Source organism: Rhipicephalus sanguineus, chromosome 4 (genome assembly GCF_013339695.2).
Source record: "Rhipicephalus sanguineus isolate Rsan-2018 chromosome 4, BIME_Rsan_1.4, whole genome shotgun sequence".
Lineage (NCBI taxonomy): Eukaryota > Metazoa > Arthropoda > Arachnida > Ixodida > Ixodidae > Rhipicephalus > Rhipicephalus sanguineus.
The window spans coordinates 136,844,907-136,861,258 of NC_051179.1; the positions used below are offsets into that span (position 1 = coordinate 136,844,907).

Sequence of the window (16,352 nt, forward strand, 5' to 3'; positions counted from 1 at the left end):
GTTAGTGTTTTTTGCCTCCGGTAGGGGAGCGAGCCGATTTCACACGATTTTCAGTATGCTGGTCATGAATATAAGCACGAGACTCTGCTTCAGGTCCTGGATCGCCGCTTGGACTGCAAGGACTCCGGCTGCTCTCGTCTCTGTCTCCATAATATGGTACATACCATAAATTGGCATATGAAGACATAAGCGAATGAACCATATGATCGGAAGGACAATTCCTGAAAAACGCGACGTCCCTGTCGCGTACGTCATGACGCCCTTCCGCCCCGTCACGTGTGGCGCATGCACGCGTACTACGGCCCGTGGTATGCGGGCATACACGTACAAATTCCGGCAGCTTTCATGGAGAACGAGATCTGCGGCAAGCCATTTTCAACTAAAACAGGTCCGCCAGACACATAGGAGGGAGCACACTGCTCTAATTACGTCAATGTATTGTAGAAAGTAAGGACAGGTGGGAAACAGTGGTTTTTCATGAAGCTTTATTTGTAATGAATAGAGCAGACGTGACAAGTCTGATGAAGTATATACAGTGAGTTTCGAGGTATTCACACCAGGTGACAAAATAAGTGATGCTGCCTGTGACTGAGATTTGCGCATTTAATTTAAAATTGGTATAACTGCAGTGGAGAGTAATGTGAGGTGCGAGTTGTTTTCCACGCAACTGTGCATGCAATAGCACAGGTTCTTTCTCTTATTGAAGTTGTACACGATCGGCGGAGAATTTCATTATCAGCTTTCAGCGAAGCCGCTCCAGTACGGTGGTTTTCGGCCAAAGAACTACAAAAGCGTCTCACCCGTATGCGCTTACACATGCGCACCAATAGAAGACAGACTTCCTTTAGGAGGCACCAACTTGCCAATTATACTGTGAAAAAGGTAGGTTCCCTCAACCTTGACCAACAAAAAACACTTCTTTTGAACATTATATATCGCTTATTCGGCCCATGTTTTCTATATTTACTTTCCATCTTCGCATAATCTGAATGGCAGGCCACTTGTGCTGTTATTGGTATCGCAGCAGCTATGCGCAGAACATTTTCCCGACTGTTTTATTCCTCTTGATTCTGGGCCTTTGACAGAACCATGAGGGCTTCTCAGGAATATGGCCGCTGCGTGTTACAAACGAGAATGACCCTATTTTTGCCATACAAATGGCTAGCATTCATGAAGGAACTTTCTTTGCGCTCTGCTGGAAAGCGCAGGAGTTCCTATGTTTTTCTGCCGAGCCATCAAAGTCTAGGTTAAAAGATTATTCATTTCAATTTTCTGACACAGAGGTCCGCTTAGATTTGCGAGAATATCGTGCAGCTGAAGGATACCTCAGGGCAATATTATTGTTTAGCACTTTTTTAGAACAGCTAGGCCAGTGAAAAGGTTTTCTAAGGGTTTTCAGGCTTCAGCGAAAAAAGTGTTCTATTGAGGTGGTTTGTAGATGTTTCAATTTCAAATATACTGCTTTCCGCAATGCATGATGATTTGACAGAATGTGGAAAAATAATGGAACACGCAACTTTCAAGGAATTGTACACTAAAGTAGCGTGTCCTGCTTATGCGGAAGTGTCCGAACATAATCACTTCACAGTTCATAAAAAGCAGAATGTATCGAAAATTCCCCGTCTTGCGGCAGTCGTCTACTGTCTCACACTTTCGTGTTCATTGCTGTAACCGCAATCGCACAGCCGCAACTTGTACTTAAAATGAAGAGATACTTGCATTTGCATTACACGCTCTCTAACAACAGTACGCCAATTCTGTCCCATGAGAGAAATTCTGCACAGCACAGTCAGGCGCTACTAAGCAAGGAACTCTGCAAATTTGAAATGTTAGAGCAAACACTCTTCCAGATCATAGAAAGTTACATATTTTCCGTAATGTCTTTCGACTAGTCTTTGTGTCCACGTATACGTCGATGAAATTCCGAACATAGTGCGACACCTTGGCAAAGTAAAGTGGCTCGTCCTCTTCACCGCACTCCTGGGGACCACCGACGACGATGCCGTGGAGTTTCCAAGTTCCGTTGCTTCGGTGAACTACGGGGCCTCCACTGTCTCCCTGGAGTTAGCATTCAATTTACATTTATGTCACTGCATGTACCAACGTGCCGTTTACATGGATTACCAACTGCACAGCCAATAGGACAAGCCAGTGAATATTGCCGCGACACCGCTTAGGCATCACTTTCTACATCAACTGATTCATGAACAAAATTGTTCCAGTGTAATTTGGCGGCAAGGAAAAAACTAGAGGTAAATATTTTTCACAGGGAAGCTCAAGGAGAGAAACTTGTTTTAGAAAATGGAGTAATAATTTGCAAGAACGCCTACAACAAAAATACTTTTATACAAATGAACAATGCCCGTGCAGGGTAAAACAAGTAATTTCTACTTTTGAAAATTGTACATTATGATAGTGACGTGAACAGCGCGTGTAACACACAAGGACGAAGAACCGACGAGGACTAGCGCTGACTTCCAACTGAAACTTCAACTGAATTCCAACTGAATTCAACTGAATTCCAACAGAAGAACTCGTCGGTTCTTCGGCCTTGTATGTTACACGCGCTGTTCACGTCACTATGGAATACCAACTAGCCCGGTCATACACCTTGCTTCTGTACATTATGACCTACAACGTTCAAATTTAAATTAAGATTACAGACTTCATTCTTGCTCTAACACTAGTATAGGTAGCGGACTTCTTAATGAAAATTGTAAATTACTTTTTAATTATTCATAAATGTTCCGTCGTACGCATTAGCATAGGCCGCTCATTAGCGCTGATTATTTATGTGATTTATTTGTGACTTAGAAGATGTGGGACGTCGGCCATGCCTTTGGTATTTCTGTTTTTTCGACCAACAGTAGATCTTCGACGTTCAAGCAAGAAGGTTTGTTTTTGACGTTCTTGAAAAGGTGCTACACTTTACACATATATGATCTTAAATCTCATTGCGCTAGAAGTTCTCTGGAGTGAGGAGCCAGTGGGACTATGGTTATTCACTAGCATGATCGTACACAGTGAGGCAGTCAAGAAGAGGAAATAACTAGTTTTATTGTGATGTTAGCGGCAACTGCACTTTATCCACGCCCTCCTTTGCCGGTATATTTATCGAAAATATGTGAAATATGTTATAAACCACTTGTTCTGTACACGGGCCAAACCCTGTCATGTGCTTTGTCATGTCAGTTTCTAAGATACACAAGAAAGCAGCAAATACGTTGCAATCGAATAACAGTACTGAATGGAGTTCTTTTTTTTTTAACACGAAAGTGTATTATGCCGGGGTCCAGCATGACTCTACTGGCGCATTTTCGTCAAGGATATAACGTTGGGAAATATAAAGGCTAAAAAAAGGCAAAGAAAAAACAGGAAGAAGTTCCGTCCCCGGGAGTCGAACTTACGACCTCTCGATCCCCAGCGCACAGCGGAAATGACTCCACAGGCGGCATGTTCCTCGTCAAACTAACGGTGTGCTATTTATATACAGCATTTGCCGGTGGCGGTACTCCGAGATCTGTGGTGCATCAGCGTGTTTTCGTTATCATTAACGAGATGGCGCGAAGGGCTCGAAAGGCGCGCTTTAAAGGTTGTCGCCCCACGCGTTGAGATGAGCGTGCGCGCGCGCTTATCTTGTACGTCTTGCGCTCTCACCGCAAGTTTGCGTTGAAGTTACTGAGAGCACGAAGATCACTTCACTCGCTCCAGCGGCCGCTTTTGCGAAAGGAGCGCGCTGCTCACAAACAATTAAGTTACAACTGTGACAGTTAGCGCTCATCCTGTGTATACTTGTGCGTTAGTTTCGTACGTCCTCCTTTGTATTTGTCCTCCTTTGTATCCTCCTTTGTAACTGTCTAGCTGTGACAGTAAGTTTGCGCTCATCCTGTGTATGTTCGTTCCGTGCGTCCTTTCTGCTTGAGCATCGCGTTGCAAATTTCGAGCTGCTTGCCGTTCTTTGCGTGACATTACAACTTGTTGCTATAGCATTCATTCCTTCGCCGTCGGGGCGAAAGAATGCACAACAAGCGCACAACTACGTCTGTGAAGACAGTTTTACTTTCATGTTGTGCCGATTCTTATGACAGAGGAACCAGCCATGCTTTTTCAACTCATGTACCTTCAAAGTGAATAAGAGACATAAGAAATATATGTCGCTATTTTTTACTGTTTTTCATCAAAGGAAACACGTGGGCATTAACGACAGCTACTCGCCTACACATACACTACGTAATAAATCCTACTCATTAAGTGTACATTGCAACAGCTAGGGTGAGCATATCAACCCAAAACCATTTGCAACAATTGACAAAAGCACACGCAAGCATTGCCTGACAGACGTTCAGTTGAACAACCGTATTACACATGTTAGGCACACACGTTGAACTTGCAGTTCTTTAGAATTACAATTATGCCCTAAAGGCTTCCCAAGCAACGCTTAGCGGCGCTGCTGCTCTTGACAGGCAGCGCCATCTCAGGCAGAAAAAGAGAAACTGGGGTGCAAGCAGCGAGCGTTTTCCCTTCTTTCCACCGCGTTGCCGCTTGCTTCTGTGCACGTGCAGAGCTCTCGCGGCGCCTCAAAATGTACCGCCTGGAGTGCGGGTTCAAAAAGATCTCACAGCTGGATAGGCACTTACGAAAAGCGAAATTGATAAAAGGAGAAAGGCTCGTCAATCACGTTAACGGTAAAGAGCAGACGATCGACGACAACGACGCCCGACTCAAAGCGAAATGCATTTCCCAAGTCGCAATTACACCGTGTAGGACTTATACCTCGAGGTAAGTCTCATTCTGTCATGTTAAAGATGAAAACACGCTACCAATACGTTGAACTAAATAAATGTAAATCAAACCTTCGGCCTATTGAATTTGGGGTTCCTCAGGGTAGCATACTAGGACCGATTCTCTTCCTTTTCTATATTAATGATATTGTGAGAATCTATGAGGATTGTAAATATATTAACGCGATAGCGTTAAAGAGCTCGTATCGCAGAAATGCCGCCGTCGGCGTCGGCACCGTTGGTTGCGAGCGAAAAATCATCATCTTGTCCGTGACCGAAAACTCGAAAAAGCCGCAAATAAAATAAATAATAAAAATGTTGGGTCCGAGTGAGAATCGAACCCAGGTCGTCAGCGTGGCAAGCAGGTGTTCTACCACACAGCCACGCCTCTTTTTTTTTCTTTATTGCCTTGCATACCAAGACTATATACATACTCACAAAAAAGGGTAGAGCTATACAATTACAAAGTGAAAATATGAACCGTCAGCACTGAGCTGACTACAATCAAAACTTTGGCATGCGCAACAGCCACGCCTCTGCTTGGAGCTGCACTGAAAGTAACTTTGATGCTTCCCAAAAATACGCGTCCTGTATACAGGTGTCGCAGTACGAGATGTAATATCGCAGTAACATTGCGTGGTACAAGCGTACATTGCCATCGGGCGTCACACCACGTCAATATGATAACGACTTGGTGGTTTAAAGACAGCCACCCATTACAAAAGGCAAACACATTACTGCGCGTATTCCCTTAAGACCACGTAGTGGGTGCATCGCAGCTTCGAAAAAGGTTCTCGCGCATAATTGCTCCTGGTTTAAAGCATGCTACCCATTACATAAGTCACACACCTTATTGCGCGCATTCTGTTAAACACTCGTAGTGTTCGAAGTGCGCACTAGGGGCAGGATGTTGCTATCGCGTTCAACTCTTAAAGGCGAAGCTTAAGCGTCCCCTAATTTTTATATATGCCGACGATTGCTCGGTACTTCTTGAAGGAAGAGACTTGGAGACCATAAAACGAAAGGGTGACACATTCTGTCATAACTTACAGGCCTGGTGCAAGTTCAATAGGCTTACTTTAAACGAATCGAAAACTAAATGTGTGTTGTTCCGTGCCCCGGGAATTTTAAGAAACATCGACGATTATATAATTCTCGGGCCATTTCAAATCAAAGTAGAGAAACATTAAGATTCTCGGCGTAATTTTTACCGAAAATATGTCCTGGAATGAACATGTCAAAACCTTATTGCCAAAATTAAGCAGAGTAGCCGGTGTATTAAGCCGGAACCGTCACACTTTTCCTGTTAGCATTAAAAGAATGCTATATTTCGCGCTCTTCAACTCTCACTTATATTATTGCACACTAATATGGGGAAACACAACATTATCAAACTTACAGAAAATATTCATGGCCCAGAAAAAAGCACTTCGTTCAATAGAAAACGCCTCGTTTCTAGAACACACAGAACCTCTATTCCACAAACATAAAATTATGAAGATTCACAACATATACAAACATAAACTACTGAGAACATACAAAAATGCCACATTAGGAAGAACAGAGCTATTCGAAGCAATAGCAAATCTCCGAGCAAATACAATTTCCTATCCTTTCAGGTATCACCCACCATACCACGTTCCTTTCTCGCGTACCCATTATGGAAAAGAAAAACTTGATTACGTACTCGCAACCACACTAAATGAACTAGAACAAAGAAATGTTGATGTTCTTAACTGTACTAAAAAAAACCTTACTAGATCTGTTTATATAAATGTGTTGGAACTACTCATGTTCGTATATTTACAGCAGCCGGTTTTACTAAAGTGATTGCACATTAAAACATACATTGGTGTTTTTTATTTCACTTCAACAACGTAGATTAGGTAACTACTTTTGGTAGTAGCATTTGTATATACTGCGGCTACATAGACTTGCTTAGATGTTTCGTCCTGTCACTGCTGCTGTACGGGTGACCAGAGCTTAGTCAAGCTGCGCAAGCGCAGCTTTTTTCTCTGGTTCCCTATTTTCGCAGTGACAATGCACTGTATTGTCTGAAGCGAAAATAAAATTTGATTTGATTGATTTGATTTGATTGATAATGGTCCACATGCACTCCGAAATGAAGCCGTACACGGTATGGATGTTCTGCGGCGTGGACTACGAATCATATGATTGTTGTTTTGATATGGCATGCTTACAGTAGCAGCCGTGTACTTTCGTGAACAAACGTTTGCGGCGTGCGAAAAAAAAGAAATTACACGGCCATGACCCTATTTCCTGAGAAGGTTAGAGTCAAGTCCTCCGCGGCGCTGGAGAATCACAACGCCGATTAAGATGCGAAGCAGCTAGCTGAGCTTTAACCACTGGGAAGCAAGATGAACTGCTCGCCTCGTTTTTTCGGCTCTCGTGTCATGCTTGCAGTCTCTTTTTATATAGACTTGACAGGCGTATAAATCCTGCTGCGCGAACGCGGCTACAAAAATGCACGAAGTCAGAAGGTGACAGACGTTTACTTCAAGGTTGCAATGGCAAAGCATGTATTAAGTGCCAGTTGTATTTAGCGGCTTAAATATATATCACACTAATAAAATGACGTAAACAAAGCAAACCAACAGAACGGTGTCAAAGCATGCTGAAAATGCGCGGACGTCCGTTACGGCGTGATAAAGCAGCCTTCCCGACGCGTGAATTGCAGACGCCGAACTTCTGATAATGTGCCGAGTTCAGTTGAATTCAACCAACCGCGCAACGCTAACGGTATAGCGCGAGTGTGAACGTTCAACAACGACGGGTAGGTCTCACGAACACGGGGAATCAAAACACAAAGTTGTTTCACCTACAACCGTAACTGGACTTTCACAATGCGAGAAGACAGCGCGTAATCATGACTGTAGTCGCTGCGTGCATGCGCCGCGTTACTTACCGATTCAGGTAGTCGAAACGAACGAAAGCGATGAACTCAGACAAACAAAATAGAAGGCGAGACAGCGCTGTCAGCTATCCACGCTTGCCGCCTTTATTTCTTGTGCGACACGACCGGGAAACAATACAGTTTCACACGTAAATCGCGTGCCTTGGTGTTGTCTGCACTGTTGTGGCAGCCCACGACACAGGAATACTTCCGACCTCACGTCCACTTCCGTGGGGTCGCTTCTGCCGTCGCCGAAATGCGCAGCTTTGCACAGCAAGCCTCTCGGTTCAACGTGCCGAGCTGACGGCTCCCAGTTACCCGCACCGACAGAAGAACACGTGCGCACGTGCGCTACCGCTACCGTGAAAGGGGCTGAGTCGGCTGCGCATAAGGTTCAGAGCTTTCCGACAGAGCCGCAGCGCGGCTGGCGCGGCGCTGTCGTCGCACCGCAAGCTCGAGCTTGGGTTCCCTATATCATCCCGTCCTACAAACCAACATTCTTAGAGTTTCTGTAACTTTTGCTGATAGTGTACATATAGTGTAGGTCGATCAGATCATATTGTTCAGTTTAAGACGACCTCTATGTATTCTCTTGAACTTTTTTGTTTACAAAGATGGTGCATATCTCAACAAGCACCGCAGAGGTTTGAAAAGTTGAGGGCTAATTTCAGCCCAAGATGATAATTTCAGCTTATTGTGCGAAAAAATGGACTGTTACAACAGTAATCAGTAGATGAATCGCAGCAACTGTTATTTAAATTGATAAATTGGTATCTTATTCTCGGAACTAATTTTATTTGAAATTATAGTGAAGAAAATCCACTTTGAGCTAGTTCCGTGGACCTATCCAATAAGTGATGTTTAATAAGTAATCCAAAAGCTGCCATTCAGCAGCAGCACAACGCCACACTAAACGAGTTAGCATTACCGCTGTGCACATATTCGCACGGTTTTCGTGCCTTTATTTTTTTTATATCGCAGAGGGCAACCCTACGCCACAGTAAATAAGACTAACTGCGAATTATTGTGACATCATTTTTACGGAATCCCAAAAGACGAAGCACTGGTTACCAAAGAGCAACTCACTCCACCCCGCGGCATTAAGCTGAACTTGTTTGCCATGTTTAGGGTCCATGTTTGAATTGTAGATTGCGAATTGCCTTGCAAAAATTACTCATTAATTAGCCCTACCGCCGCCAATTGCTAGCTTCCTGGTTAGCTCACTTGACAGAACGACTGCCACAAAAAGGCACTGTTCCCGGGTCCTCTCTGACAAATCCGTGTGGATTTTATTGCAGATTTTAGCTACAAAAGGGTGGCTCTCAACCTTTCTTTGACAATCCTTGCTCCACCTTGGGGAATTCTCAAGAACTTATTTGCTAAATGAGTTACTTTTAGGGAGCCGTGTAGCGTGGTTGTTGCTCATACGTCTTTTAAATGCCTAAGCATTTCTATGCCGAATCACGGGCAGAACTTCATCTCTGTCCATCACGTAAGACAATCGCCCCTATAATGAAATAGATGTATAAAAAAATTCTGGCAGGTCCCACGCACTGTGGTAATCGGTTTGATGCGAAGTAATGTTTGAGCCAAACATTACGGTGTGGATTGACGTTTTTGTACAAATTGAGCAGTGATATCCATATTGTGGGTTTACCGGGCACGTAAACTACGCTGACGTCTAAAGGGTAGCTCATGGCCGGACGTAACAGCGGCAATCACGTTTGAGCCAAGATGTCAGTGTTATCGAAACGAAGCGCACACATAGGTGCGATGATGTGCATGTGTTAAACAGCCTTTGTTGGCATATACCTAAGGGGCCGGGAAGCGCTTAACACTTTCTTGTCGCGTTCTTATTCGCTTGTTGAGCCATAGCAGTGCATATGTAATGTTCATTATATTTTTATCAAAGGGTATGCCCAACACTACAACCATACAAGATTTTGCCCTTCCATGCCACCTGCATAAGGTCCTTTTTTTTCGAAGTACTTTCAGGCACTAGCATAGCTCTGTGGTAGAATATTTGTCTGCCACTCAGAATGCCTGGGTTCGATTCCGGCTGGAACGCTGATTTTAACCTTTGCATCCATCGGTATTTTTCGCCAATTCTAACCTTCCCGTCCACCGGAATTTTGCGCCCATTTTAACCTTTCCATCTATTGGAATTTTTCGACACAGGTATCTTAAGACTCCCGCATTAATATTTCGAACGCCTATTCTCGCCGTTCCAAGGTTCACAAAAACTCTCAATCGCCTGTAGCGCACATCCGCATACCATGCGCCGTGGCACGCGGGCATGATTACGACGTAACTGTGGAATAGGATTTCATGACGTACGCGACAGGCATGTAAAGTAATTGATGTTAGGACCTGTTAATCGGTTTCTTCGTAGGGTAGTGTCTGTATCCCCATATTGGTATATACAAAGTTAAGGAGACGACCACGAGAACTCCCAGACGTATGTGGCTAGATAAAGAGAGAAATAACAATCTACAATGAAATTCCCACAGCTGTTTGCCTGGTTTATCGCCTGAAGTGCTGGTCTAGGTGTCGGGAGATGACTATGATGTATACAATGATCACATAAACACATAAATATTAGACAGATAGATAGATAGATAGATAGATAGATAGATAGATAGATAGATAAAGAACAACCAAAGTACCTGTGGTTCAATAGGAAATGTTTCGCGCTTAAATATTCTCACCGCTCTGGCGTTTGAACGCAGGCCCCCATGCTTCGAAAGCCTGTGTATTAACTACTGGGCTAAATACCCACGCTTGAAGAACGTGAATCCATCTGAACAGATGAGCCATACGAATTCGCTTTACCGGCGTAGAAAAAAAAAGTGCAAGGTGAACAGTTGCTGTGTAGGCTTTGTTGTAATATTTTGTGATGGTGGAATAAAATACTTCTGTTGGGCAACAAGTGAAGTCGACATTGACCATTGCACATATCCGAAACTTCCGACTTTGCGAATAATTGATGTCAAACATGCGTTTCGATGAATGCGGGATAGCCCGTTCGAGAGGCTGACGAAAGCAAGAATGAAAATGAAAGATGTCATGCCAATTCCCCTAAAAACAAACTTTCAAAGAACGCCGCGAACATGCGCTTTCCTACTTTAAAACTCTACGCTTACGGTTCATTTAGAGAAATCGCAACAGATACCCAACGTGGATTTTTTTTTTCTTGTGGGCTGGATAAAAGAGCAATGCACAAACGTGTCAGCACTAGTTCTGCGTTGAAAGCAGCGTGAAAACGGGAAGAAGACTTAGGAACAAAGAACATGAGCGCTGACACGCAAGCGCTGAAAAACCGCCAGGCCTGCGCTGAAAACGCAGCACAGTCAGCGAAAGCTGGAAGAGCGGCGTTTCTAGATCCCGTTGTAAGCTCTCTTGGGGCTACTAAGTACACTAGCAAGGTACCTACTACGCCATAAATCACAATTTTTGTGAAGTTGGGAAGCACCCACTAAGCCATTATTCGTCATTCTGCGGAGAAGCGAGGTACCAGCTACACGTCTGTAAGGGAATATGTGCACTTTGTTGACGCGACGACTGATGACGATAAATTATGGCTCAGCCCTTTGTAATGGGTTGGAAGCTTTAAACGGCCCACCAGTTATATAATTTGCATTATATAGCCTGGTCGCTATTTCCCTCTCCCGCCATGCTGTATAACATACTTTTACGTGGGAGGGAGGGGGGGCGAAGTACTTTATAGAGACCACGAGAAAATGGATCATGCGCTTATGGGCTTCCTTGGCAACCAATACAAGTGCACTTGCGAGGAACCCACTACGCTATAAATCATTGTAATTTTTGACAAGTAGGGAAGCAGGCACTATGCCATTTTCGTCATTCTACGGAGAGCCGTGGTACCTGCTAAACCCATGTGAGGCATTATGCGCACTTTGTTGATGCTGTGCCTGATGACGATGAAGAATTATGGCGGAGTCCTTTGTAATGGGTTGGAAGCATTCAACAGCCTACTCGTTGCGCAATTCGCGTTGTATGATGCCTGGTTACAGAATTCGCGTTGTGAGACGCTTGGTGCTTGTTTTACTCTTCTACTACGCTATATTGCATATCTTAATGTGGTTCCTTCCCCACATGAAGCCTGTATAGGATCTTTTTACAAAGTAGTTTCAAGCACCGGCATGGCTCAGAGGTTGAATACTGGGCTCCCACGCAGAGGGCCCAGGTTGGAACCTCGTTCCAACCTGGAATTTTTTTCCTACTTCGTTTTTTTTTTCTTATTGCGAGCGATAGTGGTTACGGACACCGGCGGCGGCAGCGCTGAAATTATCTCATAACAGCTTTCGCTGTAAAAAAAGCAGCACCTGTGTTGTTTGTTCCTGGGCCTTTGTCCCGTTTTCGCGCTATTTTCAACGCAGTAACATGTACCTACTAGCCATTCCAGACACCCATCTGCAGCACTAGTACTTACGTCACATGAGGAGCCGTAGTCGTGACCTCCGCAGAGTATTGTAGGTGGAACGTTGCGACCACTGTGGTCCCGACAAGCTTCTGTGCTCATCGACTTTGTCAACGTCTGCTTCAATTCAGCAGCCTCAGTTTTCCCGACTCCTCGATAAAAAAAATGCAAGAAAATGCACGTTGACGCCAGAGTTCACAATCGTCACATAAATTCTGAGAAGAACGCAAATCGCCGTCACAGATTACGTTATTTTAGCTCATTTCTCACAAGGTTTCCGAACTTCGAAGCATACCTGCTATATGATACAAACTGCACTAGAAGAGATACTTGGGCTAGTTGGTGATTCAATCATTGTGAAGGAAAAAGAGCGCTAAAAATGGACGAGGACTAAGGAAGAAAACAATGTGTCGTGTTTTGTTCCTTAGTCCTCGTCCATTTTTAGCGCTGTTTTTCCTTCACAATGACTGCTATAAGATATTTTAAACTAGAGAAGTACAATAATCTGGTGACCTTGTAAAGATAGTGTAATGCACATATTTCACATAAACGTCAAGGCAGAAACTTCAGTGACCTTCGTGTGGCTGAGTAAATCATAAAAAACGCCAGGCATGCGGGGAAAGCGCAGCACAATCACAGCAAAAGCTCGAAGAGCGGCATTTCTAGAGCCCGTTATAAACTGTCTTGTGGCTACTAATACAAGTACGCTAGCAACGTGCCCACTACGCGACAAATCATAATATTTGTGAAGTTGGGAAGCACCCGCCACGACACTACGAACTTGCCAGAGGTATGTACCAACCTAGAACGTCTGGATAACGCGTCGGATTGGCAGAGCGTCGGACGTCTTATCTGAACCTTCTAGGTACGGTCTCTTCTGGCCGCTAGTTGTCTTTTCGCCCACTTTATTTTATTTACATTTATGTCATAATTACTATCCTACAGTTTTGAACACAAAAAAAAAAATCAGCGACGACTATGATACTGGCTAATGTCAATTTTGAGGACAGCTTCGTGTTGGGGCAAGGCAAACTGTTTTTGATGTTTTGGCTTTCCGCAAGGCATCGACTATGCCATAGATCACAATTTTTGTGAAGTAGGACCGCACCCACTACGCCATGACTCGTCCTTCTGCGGATAAGCCAGGTACCCGCTACACATCTGTAAGTTATTATGTGCACTTTGTTGATGCTGCATGTGGCTGATGAAGACGAATAATTATGGCTGAGCATTTTGCAGTGGTTTGGAAGCACTAAACCACGCACTCACGCACTCGTTGCGCTATTAGGGTTTTGTGATGATTGGTTGTTATTTTACTCATCTGCCACGCTATATTACATAGGTTAACGTGATTCCTTGCCCGACATGACGCCTGCATAGGGTCCTTTTCAAAGGAGTTCAAAGATAGAATACTCGACTGCCCCGCAGAGGGCCCGGGTTCGAATCTCATTCGATCCTGGGTATTTCTTTCACATTTTATTTTTTCATGTCTATCGCTTACGCCACCGGCAGCGACGGCAAAGGCGACGCCGCTCAACGCAGGAACGGGCGCCTAAGAGCTGCGCTCTGAAGTAACGTGTCAATATCTTTCTTGGCTTTATTGTCTACTGGTTGTCACTAAGGTTCTGTCTAACAAAGAAAACAAAGCCCTTAAAAATTTCTTTTATTTTGTTCATACAAACGTTGTTTTAAAAGCCTACTATCTCCAATGTGTTTATAGCATTTATGCCATATTTACGTAATGCTTACATCTTCACAGACGTCTTTCTGGCTGCACTATTAGTGCACTATTGATGCTGAAGTTGCACCAGCTGCAGATTAAACAATGCCATTTCCTTCATTGACGCAGTCAGCCACTGAGGAAAGGATGGAACGGCTTCTCTAATGACGGAACTCTATTAAAACTATAGCTGGTGCCAACTTAGCATCCGCAGTTTGCACGGTTTATCACAGCTGAAGAATAGTGCAATAGATATGCTTCGTGTTGTATGAATACGTTCAGAACCAAAGATGAAAAAATATATTGTGAGGCTCCTTTCTATTTCGGGACGCAGTCATTAAAGTGTAGTGACTAAAATGAAGGGAAAATCGTATAAACAGAAACAGAAATCGCAGAAATACGCAAACATACAAACAACGAAAATGAAACAAAACAACAAAACTACCTTGTAACGCTACCTCATCGCAGAGAAGTAAGTATTACACTAAAAAAGACAATAAAGTGAAAAAGTGTAATATTATAAACTGATAAAATGCACTCTGAAAACCCTAGTGTCGTGAATTCTGCCACCATAGGTTTTAAGTAGTTGAGAAAATGAATGTCAAAAGCTTAAGTTTTAGATTTCCCGCCGAAATCTCCGATAGCAACTTCACGGATTTCAATGTGTGCTTTTGTACTCCGGCCGCTGCAGCTCAACGAAATTTTCAAGAAATTCGTATGTAAAGCTCCTGGCTAGCTCAGTGGATAATGTAGTTCATTTTTATTCATTAGGAACTACGTAGGTCTTGGTAAACACCGTCAGAGTCTATGGCATCACAGCGACTGGCGCGGGAACTTCAAGGTGATGTCGCCACTCGCATTTTTCTGCTTGTGAGGCTTCTCGCTTACGAAGCATCATTTCGCAGCAAGCGTGTTTTTTTGGTATCGTGAAAGAGGATTTTGCAAATGCGAGAAAAATCGCTTTTCTCTTTAGTGCCATCTTAAGTATTGCGTAGCGGTGGATTCATACGAGTGTTTTTCTGTTGACTGAGTTCTTGCTCCGGCTGGTCACAATACATTTAATCAGTTCCCGATAGTGTCAACCCAGTTGCCACAGACGTCGGGGCGTTTCTATCGGGGCAACGTAAACAAGAAAAAAATTGTTGTTGACTTCTCCCAGGACCTTGTGCGCGTCTGGTTTTTACGGTAGCGTCACATGGCGACGGTCAGTGGTGCCTGTCCTAATTCCTTTACTGGGGCACTAGATCAAGGCTGAACGAACCCTTTCTCTCGAAGCACGCGCGTGGCCGCGACGTCCCGTGATGCTTTTTGAGATACGAAAGCCGATACGAAATGTGAGAACTCCACCTCACGTGAAACAGACATGGATAATAGGGAAGACAACGAAGACAATGAAAACAAATTCAAACCGGCTGAAACTGAGTGTCCTCTAATGGATTAAACTACTTCTAACATGCCGCTGCGTACTTACGGCCGGTGTGTCCCCAGCCAGTGACGTACAAGTGCGAACCATCACCCAGTTCTTCGTAGCTCACTGGAAGACACACTGGGTGCACCACACTCGTGAAGTTGATCTTGTTCTTCAGCTTGAGAATGGCGATGTCACCACGCAAGCTCTGCACCAAACAGGACGCGTGCATGAAGAACTAGCTCAGCCAGGTTAAATACAATGAAGAGAAAGGTCCCAAAGAGAACCTGTCTGTGTTCTTAATGTAATAAGAGTGATTACAACTCTCCCGTAAGGGAAGCTTTGGAAGACAACACCCTCGAAAAACTCTCCAGGGGCGTGGATCACGAATGAATGCACTAACATTAAAAGACATGCACTACTGAGTACAGCCAAGATGAAGTAGAGTTCTGCATTAAGGAATTAGCTTCTTGGTTGCAATGAATTCGCTGACGTTTTACGAAATACTACGCTTTTTATTTTTTGCAAGACCACTCCATGCAAAAGAGAGTCAATACAGCTATGTAGGAAATAATGCACTACAGCGTACTTTTCTAAAATGTTTGGCCTGTTTGGCCATACGTTCCAATGTACTGCCGTAGGTAACAAGTTCGCATTGCAATACCAACTCCCCAGTCTTCAATACGCGTCTACGTTACTATAGAGAGCAGCACAATGACAGTGTAGATCAGGCAGTAACATTTGTTAAGCTGGAATAATTTGGGTGGAAGTGCAGCGCTCCTTCTCAAATCACACATTTCACATCTTCAGAGTACTTAATGTGGTTCTCACACGTATCATGCGATTTACATAATTAGATTGATTATTTATTTCAGACAGACACAGAATGAGTCTTGGATGGCAAGGCTAAAGGCAGAACACTGTCTACCTGACTGAGGCCTTGTCACCCATATATTGCTCCAACAGTGAGGCAGCATAGAACACAAGGGCAGACAAATTTCTACAAAAGAGTAACAACAATAAATTTGTTACATGTAAATGAAAAAAAAAATAACGCAATTTCTAAGAAATAAGAAGTAGTATACGCT

General features: G+C 43.8%; 1 protein-coding gene across 2 annotated transcripts in view; it reads right to left on the minus strand.

The window, feature by feature from the left end:
* Positions 1 to 474: 474 nt before the first annotated feature.
* Positions 475 to 16,352, minus strand: part of LOC119390731 (chymotrypsinogen A) — a 31,987-nt gene continuing 16,109 nt past the window's right edge. The window contains exons 4-6 of one of the 2 annotated variants that reach the window (XM_037658420.2): positions 15,328 to 15,472; positions 12,149 to 12,285; positions 475 to 2,058 (exon numbers count right to left, since the gene is read on the minus strand). In XM_037658420.2, coding sequence (XP_037514348.1) covers positions 1,852 to 2,058; positions 12,149 to 12,285; positions 15,328 to 15,472 — 489 coding nt within the window. In that variant the 3' untranslated portion in view covers positions 475 to 1,851. Of the gene's footprint in view, positions 2,059 to 12,148; positions 12,289 to 15,327; positions 15,473 to 16,352 lie in introns of both variants that reach the window. The other variant, XM_037658419.2, reaches the window with a different exon arrangement.